A 20,069-nucleotide genomic window follows, 5' to 3' on the forward strand; every position below is an offset into this window, starting at 1 on the left:
CTCCCTCTCCCTCCTCTTCCTCCTCCCTCCTCCTCCTCCTCCCTCCTCTTCCTCCTCTTCCTCCTCCCTCTCCCTCCTCTTCCTCCTCCCTCCTCCTCTTCCTCCCCTCTCCCTCCTCTTCCTCCTCCCTCCTCCTCCTCCTCCCCTCTCCCTCCTCCTCTGTCTCTGTCTGTCTCCGCACTGCTGGCCTGTATCCGTTGTGTGTCACACAGTCAGCATCACAGCAGCAGCAGCAGCAGACATTTGTTGGAGGAAAAACACGGACTGCGGTCGCATCCTGCGCGCTTTACGCATCGCGTTGGACGTATCCGGGGGAGGGAAAACAACAGGATTGTATTTTAATTCCCGCGTTGTTCTTGAAGATCATTTCACCCCTCCACCACCACCCTGCTCGTGTGGATGGTTGACTGCAGATTTGATGGTGCTGAGCAGGCTGGTCTGATTGCAGGCTTGCGGCCAGGAGGGGGCTGATCTGTGGGGCCGCAGAGAGACAGGAGACAGAAAGCAGCTCTCTGTCCTCCGTCCTCCGTCCACGTCCTCTGTCCGGTTTATTGTGAATGTGATCCGTGATTTTCTGCAGTCGCTCTGAGTCATTTGTGGAAGAAGATGGCGGACAGGGCTGAGATGTTTTCCCTTTCCACTTTCCATTCCCTCTCCCCTCCTGGTTGCAGGTAAGAGATTATAACATGGGCAGTGTGTTGGGGGAGGATGGGGGAGCACGGATGATGAGTGGAAGAAATGACACTAAAGATGATGCATCTGTTTTGTTTTGATGCCTGCAATAAAATGCACATTCCCTATAATCATAATAGATGTTTAGATGAACCTGCCAGGCCTGCTGCTGCCTCCATCCATCCATCCATCCCTATAGAGTTGCTGCAGCTGATCATCAGGGAGGCCTCTTGTTTGTGTTTTGGAGCTGATGCATTCCTCAAAGATTTCTTTAACTTCTATTATTCTTATGTGAATGTGCATGAAGAAGGGTTAAAAAAAATGGTCAAATAGATGACAAATGACTGATCTTAAAGCTGTCGCGAGAGGCAGGCAGCCGCCTTGCGCATTCTCTGTGTGAGGCCCACGCCCTGTTGAGTCCAACCCAGGCAAGGACATGCTGCTGCTGAACAATGATGATGATGATGAAGTGCTCTTCATAATGGTATATTGTTTCAAACGCCTCTAATGTGACCTCTGCGACACACAATAGGACAAAATCTGCTGGCGTTTTCTTCTTGCCTATAAACACAATTGTGAATCTGCTGGCTGTTATACCAGAGATCAATAACTTAGTGATACAGCTAGTTAAGCTCTCCATCTCTCCATCTCTCCAAGGTTGTCTATGTTTGGTTAACACTGGGGTTTCTTTAGTGTGGATTAAGATGTGCAACACTTTGGTGTGATTTGGATGAAACTGTGTGTAGGCTGCTGCAATATTCAGATCTGCTTTTAGCCTTGAGGCATATAGGAATATGTTGTGTAGAAACATGAGAGATTTCATTGTATTTACTAATTTGATTTCCATATAATCACATGCCTGCTGCTGCTGATGCAAGGCCTTCCTCTCTGTTAACAAATACAGGAGTAGGGATGCACCGATCCCCGATACTGACACCGATACCTGGGCTTTGCGTATCAACCGATACCGATTATCGATCTCATACCAGTGTTTGATTCATAAGCTGTTTGCCTCACTGTGTGGAAGTGACTGGGATCATTCTTTTATGTGTAAGGCAACAACAGGCTTGAATTAAACATTGCTTTCCTAACTTTGTAAAACAAATAAATACATATATACATTTACTAAATAGTATAAAAATAATAAATAATAGACCAGCAACTTGGTAAAGAATTTTCAAAATTAACAGGAAATTACAATTCAAGAGTAAACCTTTTTAATGCAGCAAAAAATTAGTCAAAACTTCCAGTATTAGTGTATAAACATAGAATTGAATTGAATAGATCTGCCCCATTGTCACCGATACCCAGGTATTTGAGTCAGCATCGGCCCGATATCCGGTCCAGTATCGGTATCGGTGCATCCTTATAAAGGAAAACAACTAGGCTACTTAACAACGACTATTTGTAATCATTGTTTTGCTCCTATACATTAATTTTACTAAATCGTCCCAGAGTGGCAGAAAGAAGAAAAGTCCAGAAAATAGGGTTGAAAAACAGTAAAACGATTTATCTGATGTTGTTCAGAGCACCAGAAAGCTCAAATCCCGGATAGTGGAGGCTTTCTGCATTAATGCACATAATGCCATGCCATTTCATCGTCCCCGTGTCTGCCTCCACATGTCCAATGTCCTTACAGAATGCAATCACATTAGCGAGCCATCTCCCATCAGTGGATTTATATCCACAGCATGCTCTCATGTGGGGGGTTTGGTTACATACTGTAGCTTCATCTCATGGACGGATCATATCAGATCAATAGACCTGGTGTTATGCATGACTACCACTGACCTTAGTTCAGAGCACAGAGCCAAGATTTGGTCAATATTTTAAATTTACAGCGTTGTCAAACAGCTGGTGCGAGCTAATCTTTATTTATCTTTTATTTATCAGAGGAATAATGGGAGTAAGTCTTTTCTTTATTCTGTCTCTTACTCCGCTTGTATATTGTGTCACTAACTCCAGATGTAGTTTACGTCTTTTCAGTTTACTTCTCTCAAAAATAAAGCCAGAAGACATGTGAAGAGCAGCTGCCGGCATCACTCTTTTAATTGAATGTTGCACTCTATTTTTTTCCAATTACTTTTGTGTGCATTCAAGAGTACACACATTATTTGTGTCAGCTATGGATCATCGATTTCACACTGTGAAATACCAATAATTCACTTTGATGAAATATTAGTATTTGGAGCATGTCTGTTTTTGTAGAAGTGCATTGTTCATTTAATAATATGTGTCCATATGTGTGTGTTTTCCTTCCAGTATGTTTGTTTTTGCGTCTGACTGATTCATGTCTGAAACCAGCGGTGTTGTGATGGTGTGGTATACAGTAAGCCGCCTTACGTAACCCCCAAACACTGTTTCCAATGGGCAACATAATCCGTAAGGGAGCCTGTCTTTCTCTCCTGAGCACCAGGAATTTATGACAGACTATTATTTCTCCTGCGCCGAGGGATCACTCTCTCCGCTGGAAATACAAACCTTAAGCCGGAGAAAATATGGTGCACTTTTCAAATGATGTAACATTTAATGTCTGTTGATGTAGAGAATATGTGAGTATATTTCTTCCAACATAAACTGAGAGACATTAACTCTCGCTTATATTTTCTCTTAATTTTAGTTTTGTCAGGAGAAAAAATAAGAGAAGTCAACTCCAGATGCACCAAACATTCTCAACCATCCACATCTGCTCTTACCAGGTGTGCTGGATGATGAATCCCACTTGATCATAAATTGGAGGCATATTTCCGATTATTATTATTAGCATAGGTAAAACCCCGTAAACACTACCTAAGGGCAGGTGTTGTGCCGTGTGAAAATAGTCCAGTACATGCCCAAGAATTGGAGAGATGCCACCAAAAAAGGCAGTAAGAAGAAGAAGAAGAAGAAGTACTTCAACAGTAGTGAAATTGAGGTACTGTTTAATAAACAAAGTAGACATGTGAGTTTCCAGAGTGTCGGTACCGGCATTACAGGAAAATCTAAAAGCATCCAAGAGCAGAATGTAAGCCACTTTACTTTAAAACATATAATCATGTTTTTTAAGTTCCTTGATTTAAAAACTTTTGTTTCCTTGCGTTGGACAAACAATTCTTAGACTGTGAAGACAAGATGTTTTTATCTTATCTTGGTAAGAGTGCTCACGACCACTCGTAAAATGTCTCTAAATAAGAGAAGAGCAAAAATAAAAAAACAGTGGTGAATCCCAGAAATCAATGGGTACTAACAAAATAAGAACAAATCGACGATATGAACAAAAATAAGAGGGAATTTGTTTGCATATCCCTGATCATGGTGGTTCCATATAAACATGGTAAAGTTAATCAATACATACCGGCCATGGCGCTCCATTTCACTTTTTACTTTTCCCATCAAGGCTTCATCTTACAGATGACTCCATCCAGGTATGCCTGCTGTGGTTTGCTGAAACCTAAAACAAATATACTGATATATCAAAATGTGGGACTCGTAGTGTACCAACAGTGACTCGTGCTTTAGAATCCAATGATTACTTTTTGTGAAAGGATTGTTTGTGTGGATTTGTTGAGGCAGCAGTCTTAACGCAGCCTGGTGGGAGGTCATTTTTTCGGGGTGTTATTTGAGTATGCAGGAGGGTTGGGTTCGGATAGCGGAACATTGACATTGTGATTTAGCTAAATAACACATACATGTAATGTAATCTATCTGGCAAAATCTGAGCTTTAGTTCTTGAATGTCAGCCCCTAGGTTTTCTTTCTTTCTCTCTTTTTTTAATACGATTTTTTGTCGCTCAGAATTGATGAAAACTAAACCTAAATGGATTCGATTAGACCTTATATGATTAGTCATTTAATCAACACATCATGTCAACACAAAACATATTAACATCCATCCATCCATTATCTGTAACCACTTATCGAAGGCGGTGTCCACCCTGGACAGGTCGCCAGACTATCACAGGTCTGACACATAGAGACAGACAACCATTCACGCTCACATTCACACCTACGGGACATTTAGAGTCAACCATTAACCTGCATGTCTTTGGACTGTGGGAGGAAACCTGAGAACCCGGAGAAAACCCACGCTGACACGGGGAGAACATGCAAGTTTGACCCTCTTGCTGTGAGGCGACAGTGCATCATCGTGCCGGCCTAACATATTAACAATTATTTATATAATCGATTAATCAGTTAAGTCATTTTTAAAGCAAAAATGGCAAAAATTCACTGGTTACTGCCTCGCACATGGGAGTATTTTCTGGTTTTCATTGTGTTTTATGACAATAAATTGAATGTTTTTAGATTTTCAACTGTCGATCAGACAAAACAAGACAGTTAAAGACATTAACTTGGGCTCTGGGAAACTGTGATAGACATTTTTCTCTTCTTTCTGAGAATCAAGAAAATAATCGGCAGATTAATCAACAATTAGTTGCGGCCCTAAAATAGATCTGAAAGGTTTTGGATCGGATAAGATAATTTGATGCCAGTTTCAGATTTGATATAATTTCTATCAAACCCCAGTTGTATTCCTTCATAGTATACATCAATACTTTAAAAGTAGACTACTACAACACTTCCAGTAAGCGTCCTTCTGATTTCCCCCCTCTATCTCTCCCCCCTGTGAATCTCATATGTTTCGTTTAGCAGTCGATGTTCCACTTTAGCCTCCCGACTCTTTGAAGGCTGTTTGAGAAGGCGGAGGGGGGTAGAGAGTGGTGGGTCTGGTTACTATGTGGTAAGCAGCTTAAATCAAATACAGATTCATTTTAGCTTAAGCATTCCATCTCTGCCTCCCCCCTGCTGTCTTTCCATCTCTCTCTTTGTATTTCATCTCTCTCTCACACACTCTGTGTACAACCAACACTCGCCATGTTTTTGCATGTCAATCTTTGCTGTTGCTCTGTTTTTCCATTCAACAATAATTACACAAGTCATATTTACGCAGTCCACGAGATTTGTTTTTCCATCAATATGACGCCAGTGAATGTTTCCTGAATCTATCAGCAGCGTTTGCTTTTTACATCCGATGACTTCATTCATCCAAATACAGCCAAATCAACGTGAAATCATCAGCTCCGAGCAAACCGATGCATCATCTCCGCCTTTGGTTCAAAGATGGCGTAATCCTTAGGTTCGTATCTGACACAGACAATGGAGAGTGCTTCATTAGGTTAAGTGTATGACTCGTGTGTGTGTGTGTGTGTGTGTCTACATTACTGAAGACTGACGGTGGGTGAAAAGGCTGGGAAATTGATCTGGTTAATGAGTCAGTATCAACCACATCGAATGTCCTCGGCTTTTAAAGATGATGATGGTTGAAAGGCAGCTTGATTACAGAGGACACCCCTTTGAACCTGGATCTATTTTAATTTTGTTATCAGAGTGTCTTTTTCATTTCTGCTCAGATTCTTATTTTTGTCTCATTTCATTTTTTCTTTGGACTATGGACATCTGTGACTTTACTGTGATTGGACTCACTGGGGTTATTTTAAGAGAAGTGTTACAACCTGGCTGGGCTGGGATGGGATGTGGAAATCAGTGGTGTCAGTAGTGTGGGTGATGCATGTGTGGAGAATGTGAGTGTTGTAAGGTGCATTAAAGCAAAACAAAAAGAAAAAAATCAACATAACCAAACCAAAGGCGTGTCTGTGGGGCAGAGCAGAGCAGCGACAGCAGAGAGTCAGAGTGCAAGAGCTGGTTTAAGTAAACTGGGAGCACCACCTGGGCCCAGGTGTTCCAGATTACACCAATCAGCCAGCTGCAGGGCAACGAGAGACACAGGTTAACAACGGGGAAACCCCAGATGACAGCAGGGGTCATCACAGTAGCTGTGCAACTTGATTGGTCTTTAAAACATCAGAAAGTAGTGAAAAATGTCTATCACTGTTTTCCAGCATCCAAGGTCACATTTTCAATAGGGATGCACCGAGTCAAATCTTTCAGTCCTGATACCGATAGTGATACCTGGGCTTTGTGTACCGATCCGATACCAGTGTTTAATTAATGAGCTGTGTGCCTCACTGTGTGGAAGTGACTGGGATCATACTGTTATGTGTAACAACAACAACAACAGGCTTGAATTAAACATTGCGTTTCTAACTTTGTAAAGCTAAATGTGACATATATATACATTTATTGAATTGTTATTTATTATTAAAATAATAAATCGTACACCAGAAACTTCGTAAAAAAAATCTTAAAATGAATAGTTACTACAATTCAAGTCTATAATGTATATAGTATATAAACATAGAGCTGAATTTAATAGATTGGCCCCGGTGTCACCGATCCAGCTATTTGAGTCAGCCCGATATCCAATCCGGTATCAGTATCGGTGCATCACTAATCTTCAAATGTCTTGTTATGTCCGACCAAGATTTCATAACCCAAAGAGACTCAATTTACTATAACGTCGGCCTATGAGAAGGAAAAACGAGCAAATTCAATCAAATGTTGGGCTTTATCGCTTGAAAAATGACTTAAACCATTAAGCAATTAAACAAATTTGAAAGTGTAGAACAGATGCTTTTAAATAACAAAATTGTAAAAAGTAAAAGGCAGCGTAACTCAGTGAGACAGTTGAGTATATATTTTCAGACAATAAAAAGACACCCAGTGTATATACAGAATTAGACAAGCAAAGATGACAGCATGCTGGTTTGACTATTTCTGGTTTGGAGGTGACAGTATCAGAGAATAACTGTCAGTATATGAATGTGGGCTGGAGAGATTGTTTGAGCCTGAGGAGGGCAGGGAGAAGAGGAAAAGAAGGAGCGAGTACCTGGTAGCAAAACCTTAGCGGTGCCAGTGGATCTGGGTGTGCCATTGCAGCAACATCACCGGCATCAGTGAATGGTAATTTTGTGCTGACTTGTTTCCTTGTGGTAGGATTCTCATTTTGCTGCTCAGCATGTCAGAATTGAGAATAGGGAGAGAGACCGATGTGATGCAGGCCTCTTTTTCTGCACTAGAGTGGTTTTACTCAGAGTATGGAGAGCGGTGTGAGTGGTAAGCCCCAGCTTCAAATCCCAATTATTAAGAATGATCACTAGCGGAGGTGGACTGAATGCAAGGGGTTGTCACAGTGTGCTGTCGGATAAGCAGCTAGCGGTACGCGACATGGCGCGACAGGAACCGCAAACACTCACTTGGATGCTGTCTGAACACCGAGCAGGAACATCTGAGAGATTAGAAACTGATAGGTTTGTAATGTGCATACCCCATCCAAATACCTGTTGGATGGGGTCAGTCGGTGTGTCCGCTCTTCAAGAAGAGGACAGAGGACTTTGCTCTGGCCGTGATTATTCTGTGTCTGCAGCTTTTCACTGACACACATTCTTAGGTTTTGCAGTTTAGGGGAAATGGGGGCACACACACACACACACACACACACACACACACACACACAGCAGATGAGCACACAAACAAAATGGAGTCTGGAAATACAGCAGAATAGGGAGCACTGGAGGAGAAGTGATAAGAGAAAAGGAAATGAAAAGATGTCAGATGTCAGATGATAATAAAGAGCCAGTTCATCCAATTTTTGCCATGCAGATAGTTTGCTTTTTATCCAGGTTTTGGGAGATTTCTGCCTCCCAAAACAATAGGAGAGATTGGGATTTAGTTAGTGGAGCTCACTCACAACATTGAAAAATTAATTAAAAAAAAAATCAACAGCAACATCTTTTTTTTTCCAGAAATGATGTCCCTGTTACTCCGGATAATCCATACACTTAAAGAAGATCTATTGTGCTCATCTTCAGGTGCATACTTGTGGTTTGGGTTTCTACTAGAACATGTTGACATGCTTTAATGTTCAAAAAATGCTTTATTTTTCTCATACCGGCTGTGCTGCAGCACCTCTTCTCACCGTCTGTTTTAAACGCTCCGTTTGAGCCTCCACCCAAAAGCCCAGTCTGCTCTGATTGGTCAGCGGGCCCACTCTGTTGTGATTGGTCGATTGAACCAGACTCTTCGGACTCCGCTCTAACTAGCTTTGTTTGAGGGCGTGCCAAACTAGCCGCTAGGTATTATGCAAATGTGTTACTGGGTGACATCACCATGTTATGGAAGAAAAGGCGGGACTTTAAGAAAAGTGTTTCAGGCAGTTCAGGAGCAGTGTTTCCTTTGATGTGGACTTTAGGCTTTTAACATGCACAAAAAACAATATAATACACAAAAGGGAAGTATAATAGGTCCTCTTTAATTATGAAGAGTTTTCATTTGAAGTTTCTATAGTTGTGATAACAGTTGACAGTGTGTCTGTCCAGAGTAATGGACACTGTTTCTCTAAAGAAGTTGCTTTTTTTTTCAATGCAATTTTCAGTGCAACAGAATGAGCACCATAAAGAGGTTTCAGCAGAGAAACAGATAAAAAAAACAAACTGTGCTACTGTAAGTGTAAATAAATCATGACCTCATCCATTTTGGGACATTACTGTAATTAGTTTAAAAATGAGACCATCACAACCAACATCAGATGCTTCTACAGCATGTGCTCTGCATCTTACCTGGAGTGACAGTTGGTGAGATTCACAGGAAATCTGTTGCTTCTTGTCAGTTCTTGAGAAATTGCTTTGTGCCATGAAGCAAAGATTTGTATTTGTCCAGTGCACATCTGAATTCAACATTTCTCCTTGCCTATAGCTACAGGATTCTCATCTTCCTCCCTCCTTGTTCGCCTCAACTATTCCTGTTTCTCCATCACTCCCTCCTTCATCCAGAAACAGAACATGGGACTCTGTTCCACTTGTGTGCGTGGTGGTGACAGCTGCCTTGGATACAGCTGCACCGATGTGGTGTTTTTCCATTGTGAAACACACATACACACACACACACCCACACACACCGACACGTACAAACACAGCTTCCCTGAAGACGGAGGAGCTCATTAGTGACATCATTTCTCCAGGTTTGGTTAGGACACCTGGTTTGGTTATTTTGACAGATGGGAAATTAGTTTTGGTGGCTCCTCTGTCATTTTCATATTGTAATGAATGTGAATGGATAATATGTTGTCCTTCAATGTCTGGCACAAGTTGTCATGGCAACTTATGTCCACTTTTGTACGCTACGTAATCCATTTTACTATGGTGAAAACAAACGGTCTTGTCCAGCTCATAAATAACATTTATCCTGATTTAATCATATTTGATTTGTAGCTATACAAGTGCTCAAAAGCACAGAGCATGCATGTGTGCATTTGTTGGATTCTCTAGATGTATGAAAAGTGTTTTAGTTTACGTCATTATGAGTCCCAGACATTTAAAATCACCACTAGTTGTGGGAATGAGGCACACACGGACAGACACAAGCTCAAGGTTAATTATAAAGGGGGGAATCCCCTTTGATGTCCTTTCAGCCCAGGACTGTGAAGATAATGAGAGCTCATTTAGAAAGATGAAATATCAAAACACTTGCAGCAAACACTTTAACCTTTATTCTGCTTGGGAATGACACACAATTGTATGGATACATTTAATTCTTTGTCTATTATGAATATACAAATCCAACTACCAATTTGAGGATGTACAATAAAAGACATGTAGAACGATATTATATAACAGAACAGATGTTTGAGGTGAACCAAAGCTTTAGGCGGACACCGACTTAATCATTATGATCTGATCAGGTTTATGGTCAGGGTAGGTTACACCGATGACACTTAGGCAGCTTGAGCAAAGCCGAGACGGTTGTTGGTGCGGTCGTAGATGGAGTAGTACTCTCTGAGGAACACGTCTCCAAAGATCCACAAGGGTTGGCCGTCACGAGAGGGCAGGTAGGTGGGGTGGATGTCCACCGAGCAGTACTGGTATCCGTTCTGGTAGTGCTGGAAGTGGAGGCGGGAGATTGGAAATGTTCATAACATTGCATGCACACCAACAAATACAAAATGATGGCATGCACATAAAGGGACACACATATACATGCGTATGCTATGCATGCATGTAACAACTTACCTGAGTGATGTAAGCAGAAGGAGGCAGAGGGACGGGAACGCCGCTGATGACAAAGCTGAGAGTCGGCAGGTTGTTGACCTGGCCGCAGTTCACCATGTACTGGAGGTCAAGACAACAAAGAGATACTGTTTGAGAGGGACGGAAACTCGTACATCGTTTCATTACATTCCTGCTTCTCCACTTTTGATGTACAGGTCGTGACCTTGACCTCCACTGCTCATAATGACCTTTTTAATGGTGCAGCCTATACAGACAGAGCTGGGTCTTTATGAGGAATGAAAATGGAGGCTTACTTTCCTATACTGCTTCAGTGTGTGTCTGTCTGTGTCCCTTACATTTCCATACTGGTTCCGTTGAGCTCCAATGGCCTGCATGATGTCACCAATAAGCTGGCTTGGGGCTGTCAGGCTGGAGGTTCCAGTGTCCACGATGGACTGGCAGCCCTGAGAGCACCAGCCGGTCTCTCGACCATTGATCTGGAATCTGCAAGGCACCACGCATGGCAAAAGTTTTTTTTTTTTCTTGCAGTCATATTAAAACATAAAATAATCAAAGCAGCAGTTCTCAGTAGTAAAATCAGAGGATCATTTGACGTTTCATGTTGATGAAATTCTGAAAAGCACCCACCCGTCAACGCCGATCTGCCAGTAGGTCTGAGAGGTGACGGGGGTCCAGATGATCTGACCCTGGTACAGGCTGTTGTCCACTTCTCCGAAAGAGAGCACACTGCCCTGCTGTCCTCCCCTAAACCACCAGACGACAAACCAAAACTGATCTGCAAGCTCTCCATGTGGATATGCGTTATTATTTGAGCCAGTGTGTCCTATACAGTATGTTATACTGTTTGTTTCACAGTACTTAGTATATTTTATACTTTTTATTGTTTCCTTAAGAACAATGACAACCTAAGCCACAACAAATAAGATAATATGTACATATAATAACAGATAGTAACTTTAAAATTAAAATAAAAACAAGAGAGGAGAAAAAAATTTAATGATAATAATAATAATAAAACAGAAAAATAAATAAATAAAAAATAAAATAAAAATTTGACTAAATTAAAATGTAAAATATTACAATAAAGATAAATACTACTACTAGTCAAAATAATAATAATAAAGACATATAAATATCTACAAATGGATAAATGTATGAAATAAATTCACACACCAGATTCCCAACACCTACTTATATTCCTGTGGCCCCTCCACCACGTTAATTACCCCACACAGGATAAATACAGAGTAAATACTGTGTTTAAAGCAGGTTTAAGGCATGTCTACAAAAGAGTAAATAAAACATAATAATAATAATAATAATAATAATAATAATAATAATAATTAAATAAAATACAAAAACTAAATGAATAAATAAAGGTTGCTACAAAAGTATTCAGGGGATAATATTTGTGATTTACTCCCAACCCTTTAACTTTAACAGATGCCACCTGTCAGAACCACAGGAATATATGTTTTTGACTAACACAGTACATAATTGAAGTCCTGTGTCAGATATACCTGGACAGGTAGAAAGCGAATATGTTGGAGTCCAGCAGGTTTTGACTGATCATGTTGTCCATGACGGGAGTCTCTCCTCCAGCTGAGATGCTTGGGTAGGACAGACCGAGGATGCCGTCAAACTTGGCCACCACAAAGTTCTGACCGGGCTCGTTTGTGCTCAGACCGATCTCCTGGTTATTGATCACAATACCGCCAACCTATGGGTCCAAAACCAACCGATATGACGAGTGAGATGAATATAGTTGTTGCTTCAGCCTACAGCAACGTCAATGCATGAATGGGGAGGACGTCTGTTCAGTCTATAAATCATTAAAATTGTTCTTCTACATTTTTGTAATATTGAAAGTATCTTGTGTATAAAAATGTATATTTCCTCGTCTTGACACTTTGTGTATTGACACTTTCTCTGGCCACACCTCTGTTAGGTGTGTTTTTACTTTGAGATATCACTTGTTGAGGTGATATTGAAAATGTCTGCTTTCTGGGAGTACTTTGTCTCAGTACCTAGTGGTAGGTATCCACAGGGGTGTTTTTGGACGTGAGGGATCGCCTCGCTTCCCAGCATTGGACGCTTGATGCCACTAGGCGCTAGGAACCTGATTGGATGAACGCTTTCACACGTGGTCTGCTGCTCCCAGCTTTCAAACGGGAAACAACATGGCGGCTCGTTTAGAAAATACTTCACCAAAATGTGTTTCTGAAAACATTTTATGCGAGAAATAAGCCGTGAATCTTTATTCTAGATCGACAACGTTTAGTTTAAAAGTTTCTTGGGAGTTTCCAGAGGTGGCGAGTCGCGCCGGACGCCCCCTGATTTGCATAAAGTAGCCTAGACCTCAACTTAATGCAAATGAGGAGCGGCCAACGTGACGCCCCATCTCTCGAATCGCAATGCCACGCTACCAGAATACATTGCACTGCTGCCTACATGACAATGAATGGTAGCCGTGGAAAGGACGGATCCTGTGGACACATACCTACATGTATAAGACTCAGTCCTCTCTAGTGTTAACTGATGTACTTGGTTTATTTGGTGGGTTTGACTCACATTGACAGTGTCATATCCAAAGACTCCATAGAGGCTTCCAGCTCCGTAGGGCAGGTAGAAGGACTGTCCCTTGCGGGAGTAAGTAGAGGACTGCTGGGGGTTGAACTTGGTGTGTGTGTCTGTGAATGGGGCACAGATCGGGATTATATCTGGAGCCATTTTTCATGTCCTCATGCCTTGCAGAGCCTTTTTACATACCGATGATTCACTTGATTATAGAAATCAAGAGCTGAATTTTAACTAACACAGTTGCTGATGCTTCCCAAAGACCAAAAATGCTTAGTGGCATGCCTGTAATCTAAATCCCATGTATGTACAACATGTAATCTCTTGGAAACAAGATGACGAGCTCTGCACGCTTGGCCTATATCGGCTTTAAGTCCTCTGAAGTTCTTCACATGCAAATATGTTCTGAAGAGTGTGACAGATGAGGGATTTGGTTGGTTTGTACTCACTGCAGGCCTGAGTGTTGCAGTAGACGGAGTCCACCCACAGGTTGGCAGAGCCGGTGTCAAACAGCACTTGGAAGGACTGGGGGGGTGTTCCAATACTGATGGCGCCAAAGTAGGTGGTCTGAGGAGCACATTGGTTGGAGAGGAACACAATAAAAGAAAGAACAAACCCATCAGCCATCAGTTAATGCTTTCATCCGAATGCTGTGTACAGTATGGATTTCTTACATCGGCGTAGTTATTGATGTACATGTTGGCAGAGCTGGCAAGCTCATTGTACTTGAGAGCAGGATCCTGGTAAGGCAGCTCGATCCCTTTCTCTCTCAGGGCCTCACGCATGGACTTCTGCTTCTGCAGAGGGATCCTGAGGACAGGGAAAGCAAAAAAAAAAAAAAAATTATGACTTCCTATGACTTGAATCACACATTTTAAACATTTATATTGGTATGGCATCTTTTCTTTATTATGACTTTTTGCATGTTGAGCTATATTTAACGTACAAATTTCAAAGATGTACTTTTAAAAACTTGCCCAAAGTATGTCCGTACCAAATTTCAAGAGTTTTAACTGATCAGGGCAAATGCTATGGCATTTTTCCTTATCATACTAGGCTTTGGGCACAAATTGGATAATTGATTGGTCCACGTGGGTCAACCAACCTATTTAAGATATTCTCTCCTTTTATCTGGTAAGATAACCTGATGAAGGTCTGTGTACCGATATCTCTGATATTATTAAATATCTCTGACTGCAAGTGAAGAGGATAATGTGCACTCCTGTGATTGTAATGGAGCGTAATGTGTCTTTTTGTTCTATAGCAGTGGATCTTCATAAGAACGATTCTGCTCTCTGATTAAAAAAAAGATTATTAGGCGCAGAATTGAGAAGTACAGAGAGATTACTTACTTGACGATTCCCTCTACGAGCACCACACAGACCAAAACAGCGACGAGACACTTCATGATCCCTCCGTACATGCAGCACTCCTGGATGGATACAACTCTGCTCGGATCTGAACAGGCTTATATACACATGTTTAGGTCCGTATCAGCCAGAGCGTTATCAAAGCTTCAGTCATATCAGTTCAGACAGGGTGACCCTGCGAGCCTTTCTCTCAGAAGCTACATACTTCATTTGCACATCTAACATTTATTCAATATATACAGGTGATAGCCACGCTCCACAAACACAGCCAAAAACGTCCTAAATAAATACATTATAACATATTAAGATGTTATTCATTTGGGTATATCCAATGGAATAATCTAGTGGTGATATTTAATAACTCATCATTTAAATTTGGCACTTTAAGTTACATAACTCAAATGTTCCATGATCCTAAACGTACCATATTGCTGGTTCTACATGGAAAATCTATAAAATAGGCCTGTGTGGAATCAGTGTTTTCAATCTAAAAATGATAAATGAAGAATTATGATAAATGTGTCTGACTTGTTATGCCTCCGCGTCGGCGACAGCCGCGGCCGGAGGCATAACAAGTCAGACACATTTATCATAATTCTTTTGGTAGTCAGAGGTCAAGGTCACTGTGACCTCACAAAACACGTTTTTTGTCCCTAACTCATGAATTTATATGGTAATTACAACAATTTCAAACAAATATCTAAAAGGATAAAATGATGAAGTGATGACATTTTGTACAGACATGGATGTAAACTGCATAGAACCGCACAGTGGTAATTCTAGTTATCTTTGTCTTTTAAGAAGTTTATGTTGAGTATTGAGCGATGACTTTGAGTTTGGATTATAAATTCATTTGCAGCATTTTATTATAAAAGCTTTCTGTCGTTTCCCCCCCCAAAAATTGCCTGCATGCTGTCGGAAATCCTCAAGTTGCAGCTTCAGTACATTTTATCCGGTTAGATACACATATCAACAGCAAGGTCAAGCTTAATAGTTTGTTTGGAACTGTAATTTTCCGCAAATATCAAGGCTTCAGTATCAGCAGCACTTTAACCACACAGCTTTATCAAAACCTTTCGTGCCGTTCAGCTTATCAGAACTTTTAATGTTGTTTAGATTTGATAGTGTTTTTCCTTTGATAAGCTTGAGGACATCGAGTTAAAATGAAAATGTGTTTATGTCAAGTAATTGAGTTTATTGTTTGTGCCTGCTTTGACTGAAACATAGTAATGGACCAAACGCTTGTAACAGGCTTCGGTAGCAGTCAGCAGCAAATATCAAAGCTTCGGTCATGTCTCCATGACATGACTCATTCGGTTCAATTAAAGATGTTAATTTTTAAGGATTCTGTTATTCTACAGTTACAGGTTTGGTATGTTTTATGCATGTTTGTTATTCAGAAGGGTTAAAAACTAAACTAAACTATAAAAAAAATATCCGAATCCCAAAATTGAAAATCGAATACCTACACATCAAGTAAATAATCGAATAGTGGGATATCCAGGTCCAGCCCTCGTATTGTCCCTGTATTTTTGGTCATTAGCACTTTGTTGTACATTAAAGCTGCCTAGTAGCATGGGGCCACTCTGATTACAGTGACTTTTTCATGACCCACCTTTGGTATACTTTTAGATGCATCAGCACGTCCTCATTTTCTCCATGGGACTAATGACATTGCGTAGACAGGACCCTATATGACGGTGCGATGTAAGCTCGCATCCATACGTAATATGTGGAGTGTCCTTTTCTTAGTAGGAAAGCTGCAATGCAGCATTTCCTTCTACACATAGCGAGCTAGCTGCTGTAGAACTGAGAGCCTGCTGAAACTAATGGGACAAAGATGAGATAGAGCCTAATCACTTCCCTGCTGTAGTGTGCTGCTGCTGCTGCTGTAAATAGAAGTTCAGAAACTCTGGTTTAAGAGGCCACTGCCCTCCAACCCACAGCTCACATTATGATATTTATCCATCTTTATTTGAATTTTCTTTTGCAGTATTTATGTGTTGCTGAGGTGTCCCATCTTGTTAGTGTGGATTGTTATAATAAGGGAAGAGGAGACAGAGGACGTGGGTGTGTGGCAGCCTCTGTCCAGTACAGTATATAAGTGACTGAGGCGCAGATAGAAGGTGACAGGCCGTGAGTTAGAGCAGGTCTCACTGTGTGGGCATAAAAGAAATGAGAAATTCTCCTCTGAGGCGCTCGATAAAACAGACATATTGCAGGTATGAGTGTTCTCATAACAGGTAGTGAATATACTGTCTCCCACACCCATCAACAAATGACTATCGATGGGGAGGGTATTGAAATGGTAGATGACTATAAATATTTAGGAACAATAATAGATTCCGAACTGTCATGTAATTCGAACACAGCTGCTCTCTATAAGAAAGATCTGCAGCGTCTATATTTCATGCGTAAACTGAGACAGTTTTGAGTGGACAGACGTATATTGGTCCTCTTCTATCCGTTGCGAAAAAGAAGTTTATTCAAGTGTGCTATTAGTGTACTTCTTTTAAACTTAAAATAAGATAGTATGCTTTCAGTTTACTTTTTATGTACTTTCAGAGATACACCTAACAAAATTATACTTAAGTATACTTGGCTTATACCAACAAGTATACAGAAAAGTCTATGTATACTTAGCTTATACTGAAAAGTATATTTGACAAAGTACTGTAAGTTACCTTAAAGAAAACTTACAACTATACTTGCAGTAAAAACTAAACTAGTAGTTTACTGAGAGTAAACTTTAAAGTGTACTTTCATAAAAGTGGGCTACAAGTATATAACTAACAGTATACCTATAAGTCCACTTGTAGTATAGTTCATATCATAGTTGCAGTATAAAATACAACTTGGATGTAAACTATAGTTGTGTACTCAAAGTTTACTACTCTTAAGTATACTTAAAAGTATACATTTATAAACTAAAAAGTGGGCCAATTTAGTCCCAAGAAGTATTGAAGTAGTACATTTACAAGTATACTACTAGTACATTGATATTAGTATACTTATTACATAAAATATCCTTGTGAATATACTTGAACTATTTAATTTGAAAAAATAAACTTGAAGAATACTTCTTTTTTATAAGGGATGGCTCATTTGTGGAGAGTATTTTAACTTTCTGTTTTATTGCCTGGTATCTTACGTTGTCAGTGAATAATAAAAACAAAGAGTCAATATGTCCAATAAAATTGCTGGACAGCAGCAAAATGGCATAAAGATAAGTGGTGAGGAAAAGGCAGGCGATTATTAAAGAGGCATTGCATCCCCTATTTAGTGTATACAAGCTGTTACCATCAGGCAGACGGTAAAGGGTGCATCGCATGCAATCATTTGTGCTTACCCGTATTGTATTGTTGAACAAACTGTGAAACAAGAAATGACTGAACCTGTGTGTGAGGATGCTGCACCTTATGACCCTGTGATATGATAAGTAGAGCACTTTAATGATGTGATGAACAGGTCTATATCAGGTTAATGTTGAGGTGTTCTGTTGCTGTTGTTGTTGTTGTTGTTGTCGTCTGTGGTATTACTGTTGTCTGTTTATTTATCTGACGTTTGCTGTATGGCACATGATGAATTTCCGAAAGGACTAATAAATATCTATCTGTTTCTGGTGTGTTTCCAGACCCGCCCACGACATCAGCCTGGAGGAGTTTGACGATGAGGATCTCTCTGAAATCACAGATGACTGTGGGATTGGACTCAACTATGACTCTGATCCATATGAGAAGGTGGGGGCCATCTTTTGTTGTTGTTATGTTGTTTCTTGTATTGAAATCTGACCTTTCCTTCCTTTCTTTTGTGCTTTGTGTGTCTTGAATATGTGAAAACACAAACTGGACATGTGTACCGTGCAAGTTGTTCCACTGTTTGCAAACTTTTGAGTGTTGTATGATTTGTAAATGTTTTAGAACGATGTATTATTCAGTTTTCTGCCGAATGTTGTAGTGTAATGTTGTAGCTAAAGGCATTAAATAGGTGTTATCGGTCACTATAAGCACCATAGATATGGGTCAGTAGGGGCCTACTACACCCACTAGTATGTTTTTTATCATGGATTCACTCGTAGATCACCAAAAGAAGGTACAAAAAAGCATGACAGTGACTTCTAGCAACCGTAGTAATTCAAAACGTAACGTTTCATTCAGTTTTACATGTTAAAACGTGTTGCTTCTAAGTTTAGCTTTAACTTTTACAATGTAGTAGGTGTCTTATGCCCCCATTGACCCACATAGCCACCGATAACGCCTATTTAATGGCCCGATAACAGTCGGCTTTGGGTGAATTCTTATCATAGTTCATTAATGCCAACTTGCAGATAAATACAGGCAGAAAAATGGCAAGTGCAGTGACAGGAGAGAAACGTGCAACTTCAAGCAAGCTATAGTGCGAAAGAGCTGATAAGTGATGTATTTAAGGTGATAGAAAAAAAGAAAGATAAGGAGTGACTTGGTTTGCATTGCTGTTTAGTGTACTGCTTATTTGCATATAGCTATCTTATGTAAGCATCTCTGTAGCTCTGGAATTTTTTTTATCTAAGCTACCAGCACTGCAGTCATCACAGTAATGACCATAAACCTCAGACATCCATATGATAATACCAGGGACGAAATGAGGAACATGCATGGCTTTGGTGAACAGAATGAATCCTCCATGTACTCTGATAATCATACAGATCATCATTATACATACATGGATACTGGATCCGAGCACACAGCATACTTTCACTACTAAACTCCTCGGCGTATAATAGAAATTCCAAGTAGCACTTCCACTAAGCATCCTATTCAAGTCGCTGCGTTATGAAGTGTGTGCAAATAATTGAGTCATTAGCTGTATCATCCCACATGTCCGACCAGCTTAGACCTTAATTACTCAATTTCTAAGAACTATTATCTCATGTCCTCTCTCTCTTTCTCTCTGTCTTTCTCGCTCTCTCCATCCTGTGGGATGTAAATGTTTTATGCTGGTGGCGTGGAGCCACGGCTGCAGCAGAGGGTGGGTGACCCAGTGCAGTTTGCTGCTATGCAGAGACAACCTCCTTCTCCTCCTCCCTCCCTCCCTCCCTCCCTCCCATGTGTCTTCCCTTCCCTCCCTGCTATGCAGAGTGTTGCTTGGAGACAGAGCTCAGATTCCCTCCTCCCTTGTTCCCTACCACCTCTCCGCTCCCTTTCCCCCTTAAAGCCTCGCTTCCTTCACTTTCTCTCTCTCTCTCTCTCTCTCTTTCTCTTTCTGCCTGCTGAGGTGACTGGGAAAGGGGATTTAGCTCAGGGATGGTTGGTTTTGAGGGCTAAGCTCTGTGCTAGATATTTTTGCTTCCTCCACTTTAATCCACTGACAAAACACATAATGGATAGCGAGCAAAGCCCTTCTGTAACAAAGCTGTGTTTGCGTAGCATGTGAGGAGACCTCCAGAGGAAGAGAGACTTATTTTTGGTAACACTTCATTTTTCATGGTAATTCGGTGATAATTAGCAAGTATTTAAAATTCCTTTGGA

The 20,069-nt window shown here is 40.7% G+C and overlaps 2 protein-coding genes across 3 annotated transcripts in view; one reads left to right on the top strand and one right to left on the bottom strand.

The window, feature by feature from the left end:
- The first annotated feature begins 122 nt into the window (after positions 1-122).
- Positions 123-20,069, top strand: part of mapk8ip2 (mitogen-activated protein kinase 8 interacting protein 2) — a 40,824-nt gene continuing 20,877 nt past the window's right edge. Inside the window, exons 1-2 of one of the 2 annotated variants that reach the window (XM_037767069.1) lie at positions 123-671; positions 18,197-18,302. In XM_037767069.1, the coding sequence (XP_037622997.1) occupies positions 607-671; positions 18,197-18,302 (171 nt within the window). In that variant the 5' untranslated portion in view covers positions 123-606. The remainder of the gene's footprint in view (positions 672-18,196; positions 18,303-20,069) is intronic. The other variant, XM_037767068.1, reaches the window with a different exon arrangement.
- LOC119486745 (gastricsin-like) lies at positions 10,073-14,678 on the bottom strand. Its single transcript, XM_037767071.1, has 9 exons — positions 14,545-14,678; positions 13,867-14,002; positions 13,642-13,759; positions 13,187-13,305; positions 12,136-12,335; positions 11,243-11,359; positions 10,951-11,098; positions 10,616-10,714; positions 10,073-10,485 (listed from the first exon to the last, which is right to left on the bottom strand). Exons 1-9 carry the CDS (start codon positions 14,613-14,615, stop codon positions 10,321-10,323), a joined length of 1,173 nt encoding a protein of 390 aa, XP_037622999.1. The 5' UTR covers positions 14,616-14,678; the 3' UTR covers positions 10,073-10,320.

The sequence above is a fragment of the Sebastes umbrosus genome, chromosome 4, assembly GCF_015220745.1.
Source record: "Sebastes umbrosus isolate fSebUmb1 chromosome 4, fSebUmb1.pri, whole genome shotgun sequence".
In the NCBI taxonomy this organism is placed as follows: domain Eukaryota; kingdom Metazoa; phylum Chordata; class Actinopteri; order Perciformes; family Sebastidae; genus Sebastes; species Sebastes umbrosus.

Coding starts and splice junctions, on each gene's coding strand:
- LOC119486745 (XM_037767071.1), bottom strand. CDS start 14,615: ATGTACGGAGGGATCATGAAGTGTCTCGTCGCTGTTTTGGTCTGTGTG. Junction 11,360..12,135: donor TTCGCTTTCTACCTGTCCAG/GTATATCTGACA, acceptor CTGGTGGTTTAG/GGGAGGACAGCAGGGCAGTG. Junction 10,486..10,615: donor CTTCTGCTTACATCACTCAG/GTAAGTTGTTAC, acceptor CTCCACTTCCAG/CACTACCAGAACGGATACCA.